Raw genomic sequence first — 19,415 nt, 5'->3', positions numbered from 1 at the left:
CCTCTGACTCAAGGTAAGTTAAATCCGCTTCTTAAATAGGGTCTCCACGCGATTGTCATTACTCCATTGGTTCCTCGTGAACCTATCAGCGAAGGAGGTCAAACTCCGCCCCCTATTGCGATGTTCCAGATAGAGCACGCAGTATTGTCCGCAAACTTTGCTTCCCACGGCCTGTAGACGACGTCTATTGTAGAGTATTTTCGAGGAATGTTTTCTCAGGAACTTTTTTATCGTGGGGAGGGTCACCGGACGACCCGCCGAGTCAAAGTACCCGGCCCTCCTGAAAGCGTCTAGGTAAATAGCTACCCAATGAGTCCCGGGCCCGTCGTGAGGATCGAGGTTAACGACCAGGGAGGCGGGGAAGGAAGGGATATATTCGGGGAGTCTATCGGAAGCAAAGGCACCTTGATACCCGGGTAAATGCCCGAGGATCTCGTTTATTTCTAACGTGTTCATTTTAATAATCAATCACCACGTTGCGGTCTTTGTCTATCTGCATTAAACTATGGAATTCCCCGTAAATAACGACCGAAACCGATTCAGTGAGCGGGGTTTCGAATCCCAACTCGATACGTAACTGTCCCCGTCTTACGGGGTTCCAATGAGAGTTGTCACTCGCGGAAAGATCAGGCGTGATATCAAAGGCATATAGAGTATACCCCCTCGGATATTCTGAGTGCGATATACTATTCCCATCATCTTTAAAATGTATATTAGTCCCCGTAAACAAGGTGTAATATTCACGGGCAAATTGATTCTGGGAAAACTTGGGCTGGAGAGGTTTGCTCGGAACCGCGTCCGAATCAACGTAGAGAGATAAGAAATTTAACCCGAATGGTTGAAAGTTATAAGGATTTTTATGAAAATCGCCCGCGCAAGCCGTATGCGAGACTAGGCCGATAATAACGCGTTGAGGGAGCGGTCCCAGCCACACATTGTCGAGACTCGTATTTGAAACGCCGGTGAGCAGTACGTGGCTTTTCACTTCGGTTCGGGTAAAGGGGTACTTCGCGGTGGCGCCTAAGAGAGCGTTTTCGTGAGCCAGAATGATTTGAGGACTTATCTTGCATTTCCGTATTTCCAAAGTAGCGTCCGTTATAGCGATCTTAAAATTCCCCACGTTTAACGAGGGGTCTCCCATAAGGACAAAGGCCGTTTTACTCCTTGAAAGTCGAACTTTAATTTCCACCCCGCTTAGAAGGTATTTCGGAATGTTGAAAAGGTCGGCGTATATTGCCCCTACTAAGGAAATTTCCTTTGAATCCTTAATAGCTGCTTGACGAATCTTGCTCCCCGAGTTGGTAATTATATCGTCAAACTTTCCGGCAGCGTCTTTGGCGTAGAGACACGAAGTCAGGTGAGAAGTTTTAGCCTCGCCAGAATAGTTCAAGAGCGATTCTAAATAGGCTCGGTATGAATATCGACTTGCCGAGGGCGTGATTAAATTGTCGTTCAAGTAGATTTCAATTTGATCGAAGAGACTATGCATTAGGTTATTACAAGTTGATAATTTAACGTCGGGGTCTAAATTAGCCCCATTCTCCCGCGTTACTTTACATTTAACGTGAAGGAGACTCATCGCGAGATCTGTATACTCGGGGCTTTTAGGGATACAAAATTCAATCTGGGAATCATCTCGTAGCGTAGAGATCGGTCGATAGAAAGTTGGAGTCGCGCTTTCGACGCTAGTTTGCACGGGGGTGACCGAGAACAGGTCCAATTCCGATTTCAAGGCTTCAACTTTGTACATTTTGGTTCTTTTTAGTTGAGGGAAAAAATGTCACGAACGTGTTTCGTGGGCTTCCGACGAGCTACTGCCCCGATTCTGCGTTTAACGGTCCTTTTTCTAGTTTTCCTCCTGCTCGTTGTTTTCTTCTTCTTGCTTCTCGTTTTAGTTCTCCTACGCTTTTTCCGCCCCGAACCGCTTTGTCCGGTTATCCCTTCTAGAGCTTCACCGAAACGTTTCCTCGCCGAAGATTTTATATTTTCTCCCGCAACGGCGTCATTGAGAATTTTACTGCCGACCCCCAACGCTTGTTTTCCTATATACTTCGCCCCTCTAACTAAAAGAGGGGAGGCCCAGCGGAAGAGCCCCGAGAACAGACTTCCGAGACCGTGCCCTTTCTGATAAGCCGCTCCTTGATAGAAATTAGACCCCCCGGTTTGGGCTTGGTTAAGATAATAATTTCTATAAGGACAGGACCCCCGCGCGTCGAGGACATCCGGCTTAGGCATCTTGTTTCCGTAGATGTAGTTTAACCGTCAGAGACCCGAAGGCAAATGGCGCCGGTTTCCCCTGAGGGTTCATTATATGTACTTGGATCGTGTCGAAATAGCGTTTGGAGACTCGCACGTAATGAGGCACGTCATAAATTTTCCCGACGTTATCTCCGAACGAGCCTTCTACGGGGACAATCCTAACGAGAGGAACGAGAGTGTCACCCACCATTTGATCTTCGACGATATTAGTATAAACGTAAAGTTGAGGGGGGATTTGAAAGCCTATAAGGGCCGGCCTAGCGCCCCGGTAACCCCTTTCCAAAGATTGAATCCCGGGATCGAAGCCCAATGTCATGGCTAGACCAAAATGAAATTGCACTAGTACGTTATGACGAAAGGGGCTTATTCGAACTCGGCGAGTGATCTCGTTATATTGAAGAGACGTCTTCATATCTTTAATAATTTCGTTTATTATCTTAATTAAATGTTCGATGGAAGAATAGTATCCTATGGGTACCCTATAAACGTGGGAGGTCCCCCTGGGTCTTCTAGGCTGAGCCGCGCATTCGGCGATCTGAGCTTCACCCGTAAGAGTTTCTCCGTTTTTGGCGACATCGAAAATCTGCTCAGTTTTTTTCCTTTTCGGATTTTTTTTCCCCGGCGTGGTAATTTTAAATGTTATTCCCAAACTAGGTTGATCGGCTTGAGGCGGCTCTAGGTTTTTTTCGATGCTAGTCTCCGGTTCATTTTGCTTGACTTCGATTGGAGACGGGTTACATTCGACAGGAGGGATTTCGTCGACAACCATGAAAACGATAGTGTTTTGTCCCTCGAGGACGTTGAAGAACGCGCTAGTGTAATTTATCTCAGCTAGCCCGCACTCCCAAGACCCCGCCAATTCGACAGGTTTCGGTAACGCTGAGGTATAGGACGCCATCGTATTGTCGGTGTAAACCCGCATGCTAGCGTTTGAAGGTAATGTCAGATACATCTTTTTTCTTGACCCACGAGTTCGCGTTCGACGGATATCCTACGAAACTGACAAAGTATTCGACCTGATTTTTGCGTTTCCGAGACTTGAGAATTTTATCGATCTTGTATAGTCGAGGCTTAGCGACTAATTGCAGTTCTTCCTGATAGTAACGTCCCTTTATTCCCTCCCCCGTTAAATCTTCGATCGTGTAAAGGGGCGGGTCTAAATTTACGAGGCGGGTGATTTTAAAGACTTCCTTTGACCAGGTACCGGGGTAGGCTTTATCAAAGACCCCCCTGTATTTGCTTATACGACAAAAGTCACCGACTTTAAGTTTAGGTTGACGTCGGCTTTTCACGGGGATTTCCTTGTAAATTGTTTTAAATATCCGGTTTCACGTCTAGAGGTGACATTTTTATAGTGGAATGTTTAGTGGTATTGTAGCTATGAATTAAATCAGGGAGGACGTCCAAGTATCGATAGGTGTTATTAGCAGTGAAATATTTATACATTTTAGCCTTTAGCGTACGATTTAGTCGCTCGACCATACACGCTTTGATTGTATCGTTTTCGCTAGTAAAGAATTTAACTTTTTTACTTTTAAGGAAATCCTGATATTTTTTCCCCGTGAACTCCCCCCCTTTATCGGTTTGAACTTTAAGAGGGGTGAGATCCTCGAATATTTTCTCGGTCGCGGCGATTACGTCTTCGGCTTTCTTACTTTTTAAAGGGACTGCCCACGCGCGTCGCGAGAATGTATCGATACATACTAGTAGGTAATTAAAGCCGGAATTGTGTTCGGAAATGTCTCTCATGTCCGCCAAGACCATTTGAAACTGGTCGCCAATATTAGTGACAAAAACCTTGCTCCTTTTAAATTTCCGATAGGCGGTCTTATGTAACGTGTACGATTCTTGCTTCGTTAACCATTTTGCTACCGTTTCCCGGGGAATACCTCTGTCTTTCACGGCCTGATAAAGTTTTTCCAATCCGTCGAAACTCGCGGGATGTTTTGGATCGTAATAAATTTTTTTCAAGACTGCCTCGGGGTTAGAAACTCTTCCCATATTGGTTGTTCCGTTTTCCTTTTTTTCGCGCCTCTATTGATAACCCCTTTCGATAAGTCCCGGGGTTTAAATTGGAGCGGAGTCCGAACGACTGATGCTTTTCTAGGTTTCGCCGAAAATGTAATTTTTTTCTTCTTTTTCACTCGCGGGATGGTTTTCTTGAATGATACCGTAGGCGTGAACAAGGCGTCGAACTCGTTCCAACCGGTGAGGGGAGGCGTTCGTTTTCTATTTATAGCCCCAACGGCGTAACTTACGAGCGTAGCGATATCTGACCCGGGCACGCGCGTTTGATCTATAAACAACTCGCCTTCACTCGACCACGAAACTTTATCGCCTAAGCTAATCAATCGGCTAATTAAGTCCTTCGCACTCGCTCTAAACTGAATCGGAACGAGATTTAAGAAGGCCGTGTCCTGCCCGGTTTCTTTTCTATTTTTTGGCTTCGTCGCTATATCCTTAATGTTTTGATATCGATGGAACATCTGCTCGAATAATTTAACTTTATCCCTAATGTCAAGATTGGAATTGAGTACGTCGGTCATGCTATTATTTAATTCATCCACGGAGGACCCTAACGGATGTGGAAACGAAAATTGGGGGGTATCTCGAGAGGGGATGAGAACATTTTTATTATTATTATTATTATTATTATTTTTTCCTAACGAGTCGAGGGGGACTAAGGCTAACTTCTGAGCGTACATTTTTTTTTTTCCTTAAGAACGACCTAAAATCCCACTGAGGGCTGAAATAACGGTGGGGATGAGAATACTTAGAATCCCGTGACCTTTTTGAACTAAAATTAATTTCTTCTTACGCCAGGCTACTTTTTTAGAGGCTACCTGTCTAATGAATTTCTTTTGTTTAGCTAGTTTTCGTTTCTGACAAGGGTTTAACTTTAAATTCCCTTTCAAAGTATTATCGCAGCATTCAGCAATAGCATCAATTAAGGGTTTTTTAGCGTGATGGAGAATAGCGCGTCGTTGTTTAAAATTTGATCTACCTAGGGCCGAGAGAAAATCTTTGTGTCCGGCAACCAGGGCCGGCATTTTCGAACTGGTTAGGGACTTCTTCCTCTCCGCTGACTTTATACTCCCTACTTTTTTTTCTTAGGGATATAGACCATTTCGGTTTCGTCGGGGAAAATATCCGTTCTTAAACGGAAGTCATCGGGGCACTCCTGCCTATTGTCGATAAGAATATAGCCGTGAGGGCGTTTGGTCGCGTCGAGATAGGCCTCGATAGCGAAGCGGTAATTGGCGCCTCTAAGTTGACGGAATAATATAGCGGGTTGAAGTTGGTCACGAGGGTTCTTGAACAAAACAATGTAATTCGCGTTCAGCGAAATTTCGCGCGCATCCTTTGTTTTTGGGAAAATGTTCTGGGTTATAAATACGAAGCTTATATTACGGTGGTGAACGCCTTTCGTGAAGAAAGCTCCGATTTGACCATTGTTCTCGTTCATTAAATCGTCGGCGATGAGGAGAATGTGTTCGCCTTCTTCACCAGGGTAATCATCGAGATTGGGGACTCCTTCTCGGAACACTACGGAGTCTTTTAAAGTGTCATAAAGTGTTTGCCACTCGCTATAATGCCAAAATATTTTTGTCGGCGGGGGGGAAATCATTTCATCTTTATTTTTTATAATTCGCGCCATCAAAACGGACTTCCCGCTACCGCTCGGCCCGCTCAGAAGAGCGGAGAAAGGACCATACAGTGGTAACATGCTTTTATTAAATGAGGTCTCTAAGTTAAACTACATCGATATTTAAGAAACAAACCGTTCGGGTAAAAATAAAAATATGAGTTTAGCGGTGTTCTTTACTTAATACTGATGCTGCCATTTTAAATGGGACTTATCGTCTAATACGGGTTACATTATAGGTTAATAGTTTTAAAGCCATAACGACTTATCTTTCGAATATGATGGATAAAAACAGTTAATACCGAAACTTCGCGTATAAGGGTAATTAACCAATAATTCCTTTTACAGGCATTCTATAAAACGGGTTATACCCGAATATTAGGATATGTTTTTTCATTCTGAACTAGTCATTTTTTTTTTAAAAATATTGTTCTTTATATCCGAACGGTAATGTTTCGAAATTATCGATAACGCGTAATTTATTGACAACTGGCATATATTTTTTAACTTGCTTTACAGTTACCACTGTATGATCATTTAACCGACAAATATGGTGGGGAATTTCGATTTCTTTCTCGAGAGTGGGCGCGTCTACGTCGATTCCGAGCATCCCTTTCAACGAGTCCATAGAGATGGAATTTCTAGTGGAATAGTTCTGCCTGAGACCTTTAGCCTTGACGACCTCCTTAATTTCACCGGTATCGCGGTTGAGTACGCGGAAGGCGTAATTTTTCGGGCCGCCCGAGCAAAATTCGGTAATATGACAATTTGGACCAAATTCTGATAATTGATCCGTCATATTCCCAAGGAATGTTCCTTCCTGCACTAGCTTATTGCCATCGCGTGATCTATATATTAAACTATCAGTGTCGTGGTATAGTATACTATCCCCTAGAGCCTCTAGATGAGTATAGAGCCTCATTCGGGCAAAAGCGGTGGTATAACAGGCTAAAACTACGTTTACATGGGCCAAAGCCGGATCGATTTCCTTGAGGTGTTCCCATTTGACAAGCAACGTCTTATCGTTTATCGCCAAGACACTTTTCCTTTCGATATTCGGGTCGTTGAATAGTTTAAAGAATTGTTCTCGATCCTTAACGATCTCGGTTTTTACGAGGTTATTCCGTTGTCCCCCACTTACCGTAAAAACTATTTAACATTAACTTCGCGACGGCACGTTTACCGGAGTTTAACGCCTTCGTGGTCCTCGAAATCCGAGACGTATTTGTTTTTTTCGTCGGGGGTTGTGATCCCCACTGGAAACCCCGAAGCCTCGGCCTTCATTTTGTACATGGTCTTGATGTAGTCCGAAAACAAGCCCCCCTCCTGGGTCTCCTTGTTATACTGCGTTGTTTGATAATGCCAAGCTTCGTACATTTCAAGCACTTTGTAACCTCTGGAAACGGCTAGTTTCAGTTCGTCGGAAACGAATGTCCCCACGAATGCCCGCTCGGGATCGGAATGAGGACACCGTCCTTGAAATCTTAGACGTGCACATGTACCACATAAAACGAAAAGAAGTCGCGAATTACAGTGCATGGGTAGAATAGGGTGAAAAAGTCTAGGAGGGGCGAGAACGCGGCACTGAATTAACCCGTCCAGCGAATCGAGATCTCCTAAATCATCAGCGTCTAGTAAAACTTTCGGGTGACCGACGGGTATTCTATCTAGAAGGTTGACAGTCGGGTAAAGTGAAAGCATGTCGACGTTAAACGCGCGTTCATCGCCTTTGGCCTTGTAGTAAAGGACTGTCGCGTTAACTCTCCCTCCGAAAAACGCGTCTCGAGGATTCAAGGGTGAAATTATCATGGCGCGTACTTTTTCGAAAAACGCCTTATCCTTCGCTTGACGGCGAAGCTTGTAAAAATCGCATTCCCAGATCTCTATAACGTTTTTCTTAAGTTTCCGGAGTTGAGCAACGACCCTGACTGTTTGTTGGTACCTGAGGTTGAACGTTTGTGAGGGATCTGACCATAGAGGTCTGTCTCTTCCGACTACTTGACAGCGAACACACCCATGAAAATAGCAGCCCTGGAACATGTAAACGTCATTTCCGTCAAGACCATCCACTTTAAATTTACCTACCATAGCCTCCCGCCCCCGCATAGCTGACACTATTCTTATACCCCTGCGTTTTTCTTCCCAGGCGAGCCATTCAAAAGCCGCGGTTGATTGTCGGTCCCTATTTCTCATACCTCCGGGGGGGAGTATCCCTATCGTGTCAGGAATGAGAAAGCGTTTCCTAAAGACGTAATTGCAGGCGCCAGGGAGTGTGATGGCAGCGCGGAAAGGGTCAGTGTCGCAGATTTCCATGAATTCACGTCTAAACGTTGCGCATCCCAGTCGGAGTATATTGACATCCGCCGTGCAATACGAAATCGCGTCTTTTAGAAAGTCAAAGTGACCGCCCGCGGCTATTTGCTCCCCGTGCCATTCAAGAAGGGCCGCTCTTTCCTTTACCCCTAGATAGTTAGCCCCGTACGCTTCGAGGGGCGGAAATTTATCCCCCTTCTCGGTCGAATAATTAGTGGTTACGGGGTCAGCGGGATCGAAATTATTTTCGACAAAATTAAACAAAAGGTGAGGGAATCTACCCTTATCCATGGAAGGTCCTAGTCCAAACGTCTTCCTAAACGCGGCGAGTCCCATGGGGATGAACGAATAGGAATCGAGAAAATTGAAATTAAAACAGTTAAAGAAGAGAATTTTAGTCCCGTTTACTATCACGAAGGGCACAAAGGTCTCGTCGATTGATAGAACGGCTTTGAAAACGAATTGGAGATCATAACATTTCGCGGCGTGAGCGAATAAGTAAATTTTTTTAATATCCGCTAAAGTTCTGATATAATCCACGAACTTTCCCACAACATTTCCTCCGTAAAATATTTTTTGTCGCGAGCTAAAGCGGATGCAGACCCCGCAATCGAAGTTGGAGTCTCGCTCATCGATACACGCTAGGCATACAATTTGAGATATTAGAAGGAACGGCTCATGCTCGAATGCCCCCTTTTTATTTACGTGTTGTTTATTCTGAATCGACTCGATGTCATAAAACACAAACAAATAAGAAGGGACGCCCCCTAGTGCTAATCTTCGTTTGGTCATGTCAGGCTCGGGGTGGTCTTTAATTCGCTGGACGAAGCAAAGGTGAGGATGCGGCGCGTGCTTTTTACAAATACGACAGAAAACTTCCGAACAAGAATGGATAGTTTCCCTAGAGCGATAGTCCACGTATTTGTAACAGTCTTTGCACACTTTAACCTGACTACAGAGGGAGGGAACCGATTCGCGATGGCTTTGGAAGCATTCCAGTCCCTGGAAGGAGCGAAAACAATCGGCGCATTTGACGAGCTCGCCGGAACATTTCTGATGTCTGAAACAGGATTTGCAGAAAATCGCGCATTTGTGGCGTTCCAATTTATCGTATCCGACCAAGCAGATGGAGCATGCATAATTAGTGGCGAAGAACGACGTCAATTTCGCGATTACATCATAATGTTTCTGATTATAAATTAAATAAAGTTTATTTTCGGAGTTCCCCCCTTCCCCTTGGAATAAAACCCTAGGTCTGTCGTTATAAACCTCAAAAACGATTATTTGATAATCAGAGAGAATAAATTGGAAATGCACTAAACTCGTGAAAGCCCCGCATTCGCGTTTCGAAACGCCCGCCTCGACGCGTAACTCTTCGGCTTTTTCCCTTTGTTTTCGCGAAGAGGCCTTGTACAAAGCCTTATACTCCTGGAAATATTCTTTATTTCCGGGGTTCCGCGTTTTCTTTAAATACGCGATAGCAATAATTAATGCTCGCGGGAGACACAAGGAGTCTTTGTTTTGGACTGAGATAAAACTTTTTATCGCGTATGTAATCGATATGCTTTTTAAGTCCGCGTCGCCTCAGAGATCCTCCGTGAGGTAATCTTACCACGTTTAACGTGAATAAAATTGGCGAGTTCCAGAAATCATCCCGCTCATCCAGATAGATCTCCCCTTCGAGTAAATCGAAAACATCACCGGGCTGGAGTTGCGATTTCTGGCGGAAAGAAATTTCGAGCACACGCGCCGGGAAAACTTCCGAGGTACATGAAATTTGAACTCTGTCATCATCGAGAAGTTGATCGAAAATAAAGGTCACGAACTGCGTAATCCCGAGCTCTACATCCGCGGTGAAGCGCACTTGAACGTATCTTCCAACGAGATTGAATAGCGGGTATTCTTTCGTTCCATCTTGAATAATTTCAAAATTCGCGGGTAGTTCCAGCTGAAGACCCTGGCCATCTTGTTGAACGGGCGGAGCCTCGATGACTTGAAGCGGGATGTCTGGGAGCTGTAGATGATCCTCTTCTTGAAGAGCAGGAAGGTCTTCAGGTTGGGGTGCTTGAAGAGGCTGAGCGATATCCGGTTGATTACCTCCAGCTTGAATCGGGAGTGGTTGGTCGATCTCTAGTTCATCGAGTTGAAATGCTTGAGGCGGTGGAACGTCATCATCGTCCGCGGGGAGAGGCGATAAAAGAGGAGGAATATCTTCGTTCGAATACCAGTTAAATGATGAAATCGAGCTTTCGCTATCCCACTTCAAGATTTTATGTGATGGCCCCGCTTGATCTAGAAAAGGATCCGGGTTCTTACGCGGTGAAGACGAAAACACCGGGCATGGAGAATCGCCGCGAGAAAAAGCGTCTCTAATCAATATCGCGTTAGTGGAAGTCCCGGGAACCGCTAAATTAAGTGGTAGAAGCTGCGAGGAAGATCTCCTTTTTCTAGAATGAACTAGGTTATTAACGATTGGCCCCTCGTGAAATTCTGGCGTAATATTCAAATCGAGGGGTGGGGTTTCTACTTCCGGATTCAGACATCTAATTTTACGAGTAGAGACTCGGGTATGCGAATCGCCGCGAGAAACAGTCTCTCTAAGAAATACCGCGTTAGTTTCAGGAAAAGTCCCGGGTCGGCACGAATCTAACCCTAAATCCGCTTCAGGAACCGAGTTATTATGGGTTAGAAGTTGTGAAAAAGATCGCCTTTTTCTAGAAGGAATTAGGTTATTAACGCTTGAACCCTCGTGAAATTCCGCCGTAATATTATTCAAGCCGAGAAAAGTATCTACTTCCGGATTTAAAATTTTATTTTCCTCCTTATTAAAATAGTTAGCGCCGTCGACGCCAGATGGCGATAGCGCTCCTATATTTGGCGAGGCAAGGAGTGACTCTCTCTTCTCCTCCTCGCGCGCGGAGGCTTCCGGGGAACCGCTCGATATAGCTAGGCCACGTGTCGCGGGGCTGTCAGCTGGGAGTTTTGACGTCTCGTTTAAAGGGAATTCCGCTAACCAATTTTCTTCTTCAGACGGTAAAAATAAGTCGTCATTAAGCGAGTCTAAATTGTTTTCCGGGGCCCCCGTTTCATCATTGTTTTTAAAAATATTCGTTCCTTCAAGTTCAGCCCCGATTGTTTCTCTAATAATATCTTCTAGTAGGGAAGTCTTTGAGGGTTTAAGGTCTCGTGCTGAAGGACATTTATCGGGTGCGCTAGGGATAATATTTTCGAGGTCTACCGAATGTCCGCTAGTTTCGGCTTTGCCGTTAATTAGTATTGCTTTTTCAAGCTGAGAAAATTGCGAGAATAGGCTGGAGTGCCCCCATTCTGGGCTTTTTTCCGGGGAAAGTCGAGTAATTTCTAGAGGGGGCGTCGCGGGACTCGACCTGATTAGTAAAGTTTTTTCAAATTGTGAATATTCCGCTGGGAGTGAAAAATCGTCCGTAAATGTTTCGGAATTCGTCATCTCTTTTTCAGGGGTATTTAATCCGGGTGATTTTTCCGAAGGGTTAAAACATTTTATGAATTTTATCTCGTCACTCGAACTGGAAGAGCTCTCGTTATCTGATATCTTTTCAACCGGGGACATCCATAAATTATTTGAGAACGGGAAATCGGCGTCTAACGAAATGTCATCAACGGGGGCTGGGTTAACCGGTAATTCGCGTACTTGAGTGACCGCTGGATCGTTTGATTGGCTAGACCAATTGTAATCGAAGTCGACATATTCCTCGAATTCGTTTAATACATCGCGTTGTTTCTCGCATTCAGCTAAGAAGGTCGGGGTTTTAATCTCGGATGGGACATTATCGATTAGCGATTCCAATTCTCTTAAATTATTACAATTTCGCGGGGCTAGAGGTATAAGTTTAAGGTAGTCAATAAGTTCAATAAAAACGCGTACCAATTCCAAATCTTTCAAACATTTAGGTAATTCACGCGGTAATTCATGAGGGCAAAGGGTTAACGAAGTCAAATAGTAAAAGAACCGGTATAAGAAATCAAGGCTTACCGGGCGTGAATCAGATTTAAAATCGCGGAGTGCGTTAAGGAAATCTAGTTCCATATTTTTCGGTTAAAAAATTTCGAATGGGACTTTTTAATCGGGTCCCGGGTCTATTTATGGTCTCGCTTTTAAGACCCCCCTTCCCATCGGGGGATGGTATTCCAGACATGAAGGGGGGTGGAAAAATGAATCGTGTCTATCCAAGTCGTAATATTATTCAGGTATAATATTTCCCACGGTTTTTTGAAAAACAAGGCCATTACTCAGAATTTGAACCGCTCGTATTACGACCCTAAATTCATCGACAGCTTTTCTGATTCGTAAAATCTCGCTTTAGAAATAATAATCGTGACATTGTAAAAAAAATAACATTCCTGTCTTTTGTATTTTTCCCCGTCCGCTATAAAAAATTCCTCCTTTTATTGAAAGTTAACCTTAAGTCGTAAACTCTCCGGTTGTATTCAATAACTCGGAGGCGATTTTATTTGGTGAGGAAAACTGTCTAGATTTCGTGACAATCTCTAGCGGTAAATTAAGCGTGGGTCCAATGAAACTCCTTAGAGGGTTACCCCCAGAGGTCATCCGGGTTTCAACCCCGCCCCTTAAAATGACCGGTATATCTAGCCTCGCGAATTTACCGATAGTCAGAACAAGTCCAGTAAAAAAAATATGGCCTCCGGGAATTCCCGAAAACGCTGGTAAGTTTTTTCAAATTTTATTTCACTTGGTTATTTTAATTCTAACTTTTTAAATTTTATCTAGTCGTACACTCTCTTCATCATCCTCCAATTCCTCCTCTATGGAAGAGCTGGAGGCTCTTACCTCTATTTCGTGAGTTTTTTGATATTTTATATATTTTCGTTATTGTAATTTATATTTTTTTTACCTAGTTATTCACCTGCAAGCCCCGTTCCGGGTTTTTCTCAATGGAACGACAACATTCTCCTTCCTTCGTCACCTGATGTGGTGATAATTTCTCCCGAGTAGGTTTTTTAAAAAATCTTTAACCCCTTTTTAAAAAAAATATCCTAAATCATTTTGTTTTTCTAAAGCCCGCTTTCATCATCTCCCTCATCGCCTCCGCTGGCTCTTTCACCACCACCGGCACTCCTTGCTCTCCCCGCCGTTATTCCGGGCGACCACCGTTATGTGGCGTCTTTAATCTCCTTGGCCGCCGTGTTACGCGGTGCATTTAATGCGACACGTAACATGGGCGACTCTCTTAGGCTTTTTTCGGTTGATCACCATGATTCGCCTTCCCTTCAAGCCACCGCTCTGGACTTCCAGGTGGTGGTCGATCTTGCCTGGGCGGCCCAGAACGCCGCGATTGCCCATGTCACCTCGGTGGTAGCGGGCGATTTCGCCGAGACGGCGTTCGCGGCTGATTTGGGGTATTTGATTTTAATTTTCAGATATAAATTAAGGGTTCTAACATTTTTTTTCGAAATCAGTTTAATCGCGCCGCCGCCCATCCCTAATTTTCTTATCGACCCCGAAGTCGCCGTTCCTTCTCCTCCAATTATACCTTCGTAAGTTCGTTTTTTAGAAAAAGTATATTTTTTTAAAAAACTAAATGTTTTTTTTTTACAGCTCTGACCTCCTCAATTCACCGCCTGTTTCGCCTCCCTGGATTTAAAAAACTTTATATTTTCTTTGTAAATTGTTTTCAATAAAAAATGTTTTTTCGAAAAAAGTGTCTTTTTAAATAATTCCTAGTAAGTTTATTTTTTGACATCTATTTCCACCATTTTACTCCTTTCTATGGAAAAAAAGTCGGGTATTGTCCCCTCGCCGTTTGGCCCGCGGCAGTTTCTACTTGCAGGTGTGGGTGATTCAACCCCTGCGGACACCCCCCTTCTCTCGACTTGCTCATTGTCATCTTTTTTTTGACCGCGAGTGCTAGAATTCTCTGGCTTCATTTCCAAAAATGTCATCCGACGAAGAGCAGCAAGAGTCAATATAAGCTAAAATTTGGCCTATTTTTAATTTTACATTTCTTAAAAAATGATTTTCGTTAGTCCCGAAGAAGACCGCGGGCAATGCGCGGGGGATGTCACCCCCCTCCCCCCATTCTGCCAGTAGTGTAAGTTGAAAATAGTCAAATTTCTTTTACAATTCTTTAAAAAATATGGAAATATCATAGCCCCGCTGGAGGTCGAAGAGGAATGGGGATGGGAATAATGCGGTACTGGCTGGCGCGTGGCCTAGCTAATGCCCCCATCGGAGAAGCGTGAGTCGCATTTGGTCTAATTTTTTTACATTTCTTAAAAAATATGATTTTCATTAGTCCAGGACCACCCCCGCGAATTCCGGGGTACGGGCATGGTCGTCCTGTCCCGGTGTACGGGCCTGCCCTCCCCGTGCCGGGGTACGGGCGTGGCCGCCCCGTCATACCCGACCCGTAAGTTATTATCCTATAAAATTTCGGTTATTTTTTTAAATATATTTTTATCGTTAGCGGCTGTCAACTCCCCGGTGGGCGGGGGATATTACGACGTCGTCGTTGCGTAAGAAGAAATTTAACTAATCTAAAATAATAATATTAATAATGAAAATGATATTTCTTTAGCCTACCGCGGAGTTACCCGACGTCGTCCTCGACGCTGTCCAGGCCATTCTAGCCGCGGCGCTGGTCGATGGGGCCGATTAATGTCTTGAGTATGTCTTACTTTTTAATCGGTGCTCCGGAAATTTTATTAAAACCTATTTATTTTTCCAGGTAATTTTTTTAAAAAATCAAATTTTCGTTCTTATTCCACCTATAATTTTTTTGATACAATCAGTGATGGAAGGGTAAAAAAGAAGCCCCCTAGTATAGTTAGAAACCCCTTTAGTACTTATACTAACTTCTTTTTTTGAAATTTCAGCAGTATATTTCGGAATTTACTTAATAAAAAATCTTGCCCGGGCGCGATATATTTTTTTTCCCCGGGGTGCATGAGTCATCCGAGAGATATTAATACCGGGGGGAGCTCCCGGGTTTGCGTCATTTCGTATTCGGGTTTCGAAGCGTTAAGATGTCTTACGATTTGGGTAGCAGGAAACAAGATGCTAACTTTCAGCGGAAATTCAATTTTCGCTGGCGTTTAGGAAAAAATTCGTGTCTATCAATTGGCTTAAAAGGTGAGGACCTGGAAATATTCTTTTTCAACGACGTTACTTTCCAATCCTCGATATGCCTCCCGCCTGTAGCTTTTAATAAGATGTATCAAAATTGGTATCTCATTGAATCACATACTAGAGAAGTTGAGAAAAATAAATTTAGTCTCGAGCTTGCCAAAATTGGGGTCGTACTTTTGAACTTTTAGCTAGTAAAGGAAACGTTACTCTTTTGGCTTATAAAAGTTTCGGGAAAAAAGAGGAATTCCAACTTGGGGAAGCGGGTATCCTAGCTTTAAATTTATGTATCCACGCCGTCGACAAACATTTGACTGAAATTGAGAAGGAGAGGCCCTGTATTGAAGCGATGTTCGAAGTTCTCAAACTTCACGTTCAACGAGTTGCCGGCTACCCTGACAGCGAAGATTTTGAAGAGATCCATTTCGGTCAAGGAGATTCTGATATATTTCCAGACGTAATGCGTAAATTTGGTTGTTATTCGAGTCCGTTCAATATTATAAGCGATTATACTAATCTAATTGAGAGGCGTAACCTGTCATCTGCTCTTCAAGCGTATAACTTGTTCTTCTTGTGTTTTACTCAGTTACCTAGCCTGGTGTATTATCAAAATTAAAAAAATTAAAAAAATATATGTCTTGTTATTCAACTAATATTAGGCAATTGAATGCGCGTCGACTTATTCCTACAAAAAAGAGCAACATTCTTGGCTTGCTATTGTCGCAAAAAAAGGGGGACCCCTGGCGCGTAGAAGTCAGCGGCTTTAACGGTCATTGTAAGTATCCATAAAAGGACGGGTGGTGAACGAGGCTCTGGCGCGTCGACTTATTCCTACAAAAAAAGAGCGAGTGGCATTCTTGGTTTGCTATTGTCGGAAAAAAAGAGGGGGACCCATTGTAAGTATCCATAAAAGGACGGGTGGTGAACGAGGCTCTGTAAAAACGCCGGAGGCAAAAAAAGGCGAGGTTAAGTACAGTGGCTCTATAAAAATCGCTCCATAATTTTGGTATCTATAAAAAATGGTATTATGGATAAAGGACCTTATCTATAATTCTGGTTATCTATAAAATCGCTCTATAATCTTGCTTATCTATGGCCAGGCCTATTTCTCTCATTAAAACAAAATTCTCTTGCAATTTGTTCCATGTACACCCTCTTTTTTCAGTATCTCCACTGTACTACTATGGTCGACTCGCGATTATCGTCTAACTTGCTTCGTTCTTGTCGTAGGATCCTCCTTGAAGATAGTAAATACTTGTACCACCACGTCTTCTGGAACGTCTCCTTCTGCAGTAGCAGATCTCGTTGGTTGTATTTTTTCAGTTTATCTTAAGCGTTTGTCAACCACCGGGAACGTTTGTGCCACGCTTACACATAAGATGCACATCGGCACATTCTGCATTCATGAAGTACGCCATAGCATAGCAGGTTAAAGGTACGAAATGTGAATTTAAATATTGAGGCCCCATAATTTATTGAAAATTCGAGCCTCGTACTAGTCCATAAAAAACTATTAGAACATGTGTTGTAGACTAAACCTGTAGACTAAAAACATTGTTTTGTGGTTTACTATAGGATAACATAAATTACACAAGTCAACTACATTCAGTGTACCATCATACGGGGGGAAAACACGGAGATGACCTAGATACGTTCCAAAAAGCATCCCAATGTGTTAAATTTGTACTTACTCATGCCATTAGAAGAATAGAAAATGAATTTCAATAATTCCCTTTTTTTAATATGCGTAGTCACTTAGAAAGACCTTGTTATTGTTAAAACTTATTTCTGCACGTAGCTTACTTCTTTCATTTTAATAACGCACTTTTCATAATAGTTTTTTATTATTGAAAAAGATAAGAAACCAAATTTTAAGTAAAAGGAAACAATTGGTTCCAAGGAATAATCTGCAAATTTTCTCGTTTTTCGACGTTTTCGGATACGGTTCAATTGAGGAAAACGTTTTTTAGGACTTTTTCACTCCTTGTTACCCAAAAAACACTCCTGTAAATTTGTGCCAGACTTCTTTGAAATACCCTTTATACATACATATCTAATTTTTTATGTGTATTTAAATTAAATGCTTGGGAATGGAAGCTTAATTTATTACATTGTTAAAATACAACAAAATGTGTGGGTAGTGGCGGCTTAAGAAGGCTGGGTCCCCGGGGCGGCGGCAGTGTTTTGTGACACCCCCAGGACCGTGCAGAAGTTTTCACGGGTCCGTCTTCTTCAAGTTTAATCGTTCTGAATTGCACCCCCCCTCGAGCTTCTCTGATGGCACCCCCTGCTGCCCTGGTACCCGGGGCGGACCACCCCCCGCTCCCCCTTAGGCCGCCACTGTGTGTGGGTAGACTATACTTTTAATATATCTCAAATCTAAATACTTCGTAAATATATGCCTTCAGGAGGATCAGGGCAGTACAAGTTTGTATACTAAAACTAACTAAATGACTATCGGTTGAAGATTACCGAAAAATATTATGTATTGTTATTTTCTTAAGATATACTCTGGGTCTCCAGAAATAAATTATATCAATACCAAATTTGCTACACTTCTAAAGTTAAACCTATCCTCCACATAATTACATAAATAAAAAATATTTTATTATATTTTTTAAACAGTGATCTTACAAGGAGACTACCCAAAGTGTAACCCACCAATTTTGCTTAAACTCGGTGAATTAGTAGACCTTAACGTAACTCGAAAATTCCCGAAGGGAAAAGTTACGCTGGGCTTTCGTTTTGACATGGCAACCGAAAAGGTTTTTGACGACACCAATTTCAAATTTCTCTACGTGATTTAACACGGGAAAATCAGATATTTCAAGGGTCCTCCCTATGAAAAAACAAAGAAATTTAAAAAAAAAACAATTTAAAAAAAAATGTTAATTGGGAAAATTTTTGTATTTTTGGGTAAGAGAGACTATTTTTGGGTGAATTGGTACGTCGTTGGGTAAGTACGAGAAAGGTAGGGTAAATTGAGGTAAGTACAAATATTTGTGAGTAATTGCTAATTAAACTAACAAAATATAAATTTATTTAGATAATTTCGACTTAATTAGATCAATTTAAAAAAATTGGGTAAACCTGAAAAACTTTGTCCAATACAGACGAATTAACTCATATTAATTAAAATTTACACGTTATTACTTATATTGCCGAATATTTCTCGTATTTAAAGGGGAACGGTCAAGCTTTAACCAGTTAGATAGCATCAAAAATATTGAGTGGTTAATTTTTAATGAAATAAAGAAATTTCGGGAAATTGAAAAGCGCGCATCCGCCGCGACACCTGGTTTGAAGTCGCTGAGACAGAAAAACAACGTAAAAGCGCGCGCTTCTGAAGACGCGAAAAATTTGTTTTGTACGCGCGGCGCGTTCCAGTTATAAGAGACTTAAGCCTAAATTGCGCGATTTTAAAAGTTAGGATAGGGGCGCTGGCGGCAGCCCCTAAGATGGCGGCGAAAACTCAAACCCAAACACCTGGCGTTATTTTTCGTTTCCATTTTTTGGGCCAAAAGCTATTTTTTCAAGACAAAAAAGGTACGTGTTAGTATATTGAACGTCCTCTTAATCTTTTGATTCGGAAATAAGGCCATATTTGGAAAAGCTTGGCCGTTTAACATAAATATACCAAAATTTATCGTATTTTTCGGGTTTACCCATTTTTTTTAAATTGGTCCAATTTAGTTGAATTGATCTAAATAAATTTATATTTTGTTAGTTTAATTAGCAATTCTTCACACATATTTTAACTTACCTCAATTTACTCTACATCGCTCGCTTTTACCCAACGACATACCAATTCACCCAAAAATAGTCACTCTTACCACAAAATACAACAATTTTTCCAATTTACAATTTTTTTTTAAATTTTAATTTTCTGGGATTTCTTTGTTTTTTTACAGGGGGCACCCTCGAAATATCTGATTTTCCAGTGTTAAATCACATAGATAAATTTGGATTTGGTGTTGTCAAAAATATTTTCGGTTGCCATGGCAAAACGAAAGGGCAGCGTAACTTTTCCCTTTGGGAATTTTGATTAAGTTACGTTAAGGTCTATTAATTCAC

General features: G+C 42.4%; 1 protein-coding gene across 1 annotated transcript; it reads right to left on the bottom strand.

Annotated features, from left to right (window-relative positions):
- Positions 1-457: 457 nt before the first annotated feature.
- LOC149960342 (uncharacterized protein F54H12.2-like) lies at positions 458-1,750 on the bottom strand. The gene has a single exon (XM_090167455.1). It carries the CDS (start codon positions 1,748-1,750, stop codon positions 458-460), a length of 1,293 nt encoding a protein of 430 aa, XP_090023581.1.
- Positions 1,751-19,415: the final 17,665 nt, after the last annotated feature.

Source organism: Leiobunum rupestre, chromosome 2, assembly GCF_980474605.1.
Source record: "Leiobunum rupestre chromosome 2, qqLeiRupe1.1.hap1, whole genome shotgun sequence".
Lineage (NCBI taxonomy): Eukaryota > Metazoa > Arthropoda > Arachnida > Opiliones > Sclerosomatidae > Leiobunum > Leiobunum rupestre.
The sequence above is the reverse complement of the archived record's forward strand: the minus strand, read 5'-3'. Positions and strand labels throughout refer to the sequence as shown.

What these genes read in the sequence shown, in the direction of transcription:
- LOC149960342 (XM_090167455.1), bottom strand. Translation starts at nt 1,750, where the DNA reads ATGTACAAAGTTGAAGCCTTGAAATCGGAATTGGACCTGTTCTCGGTC.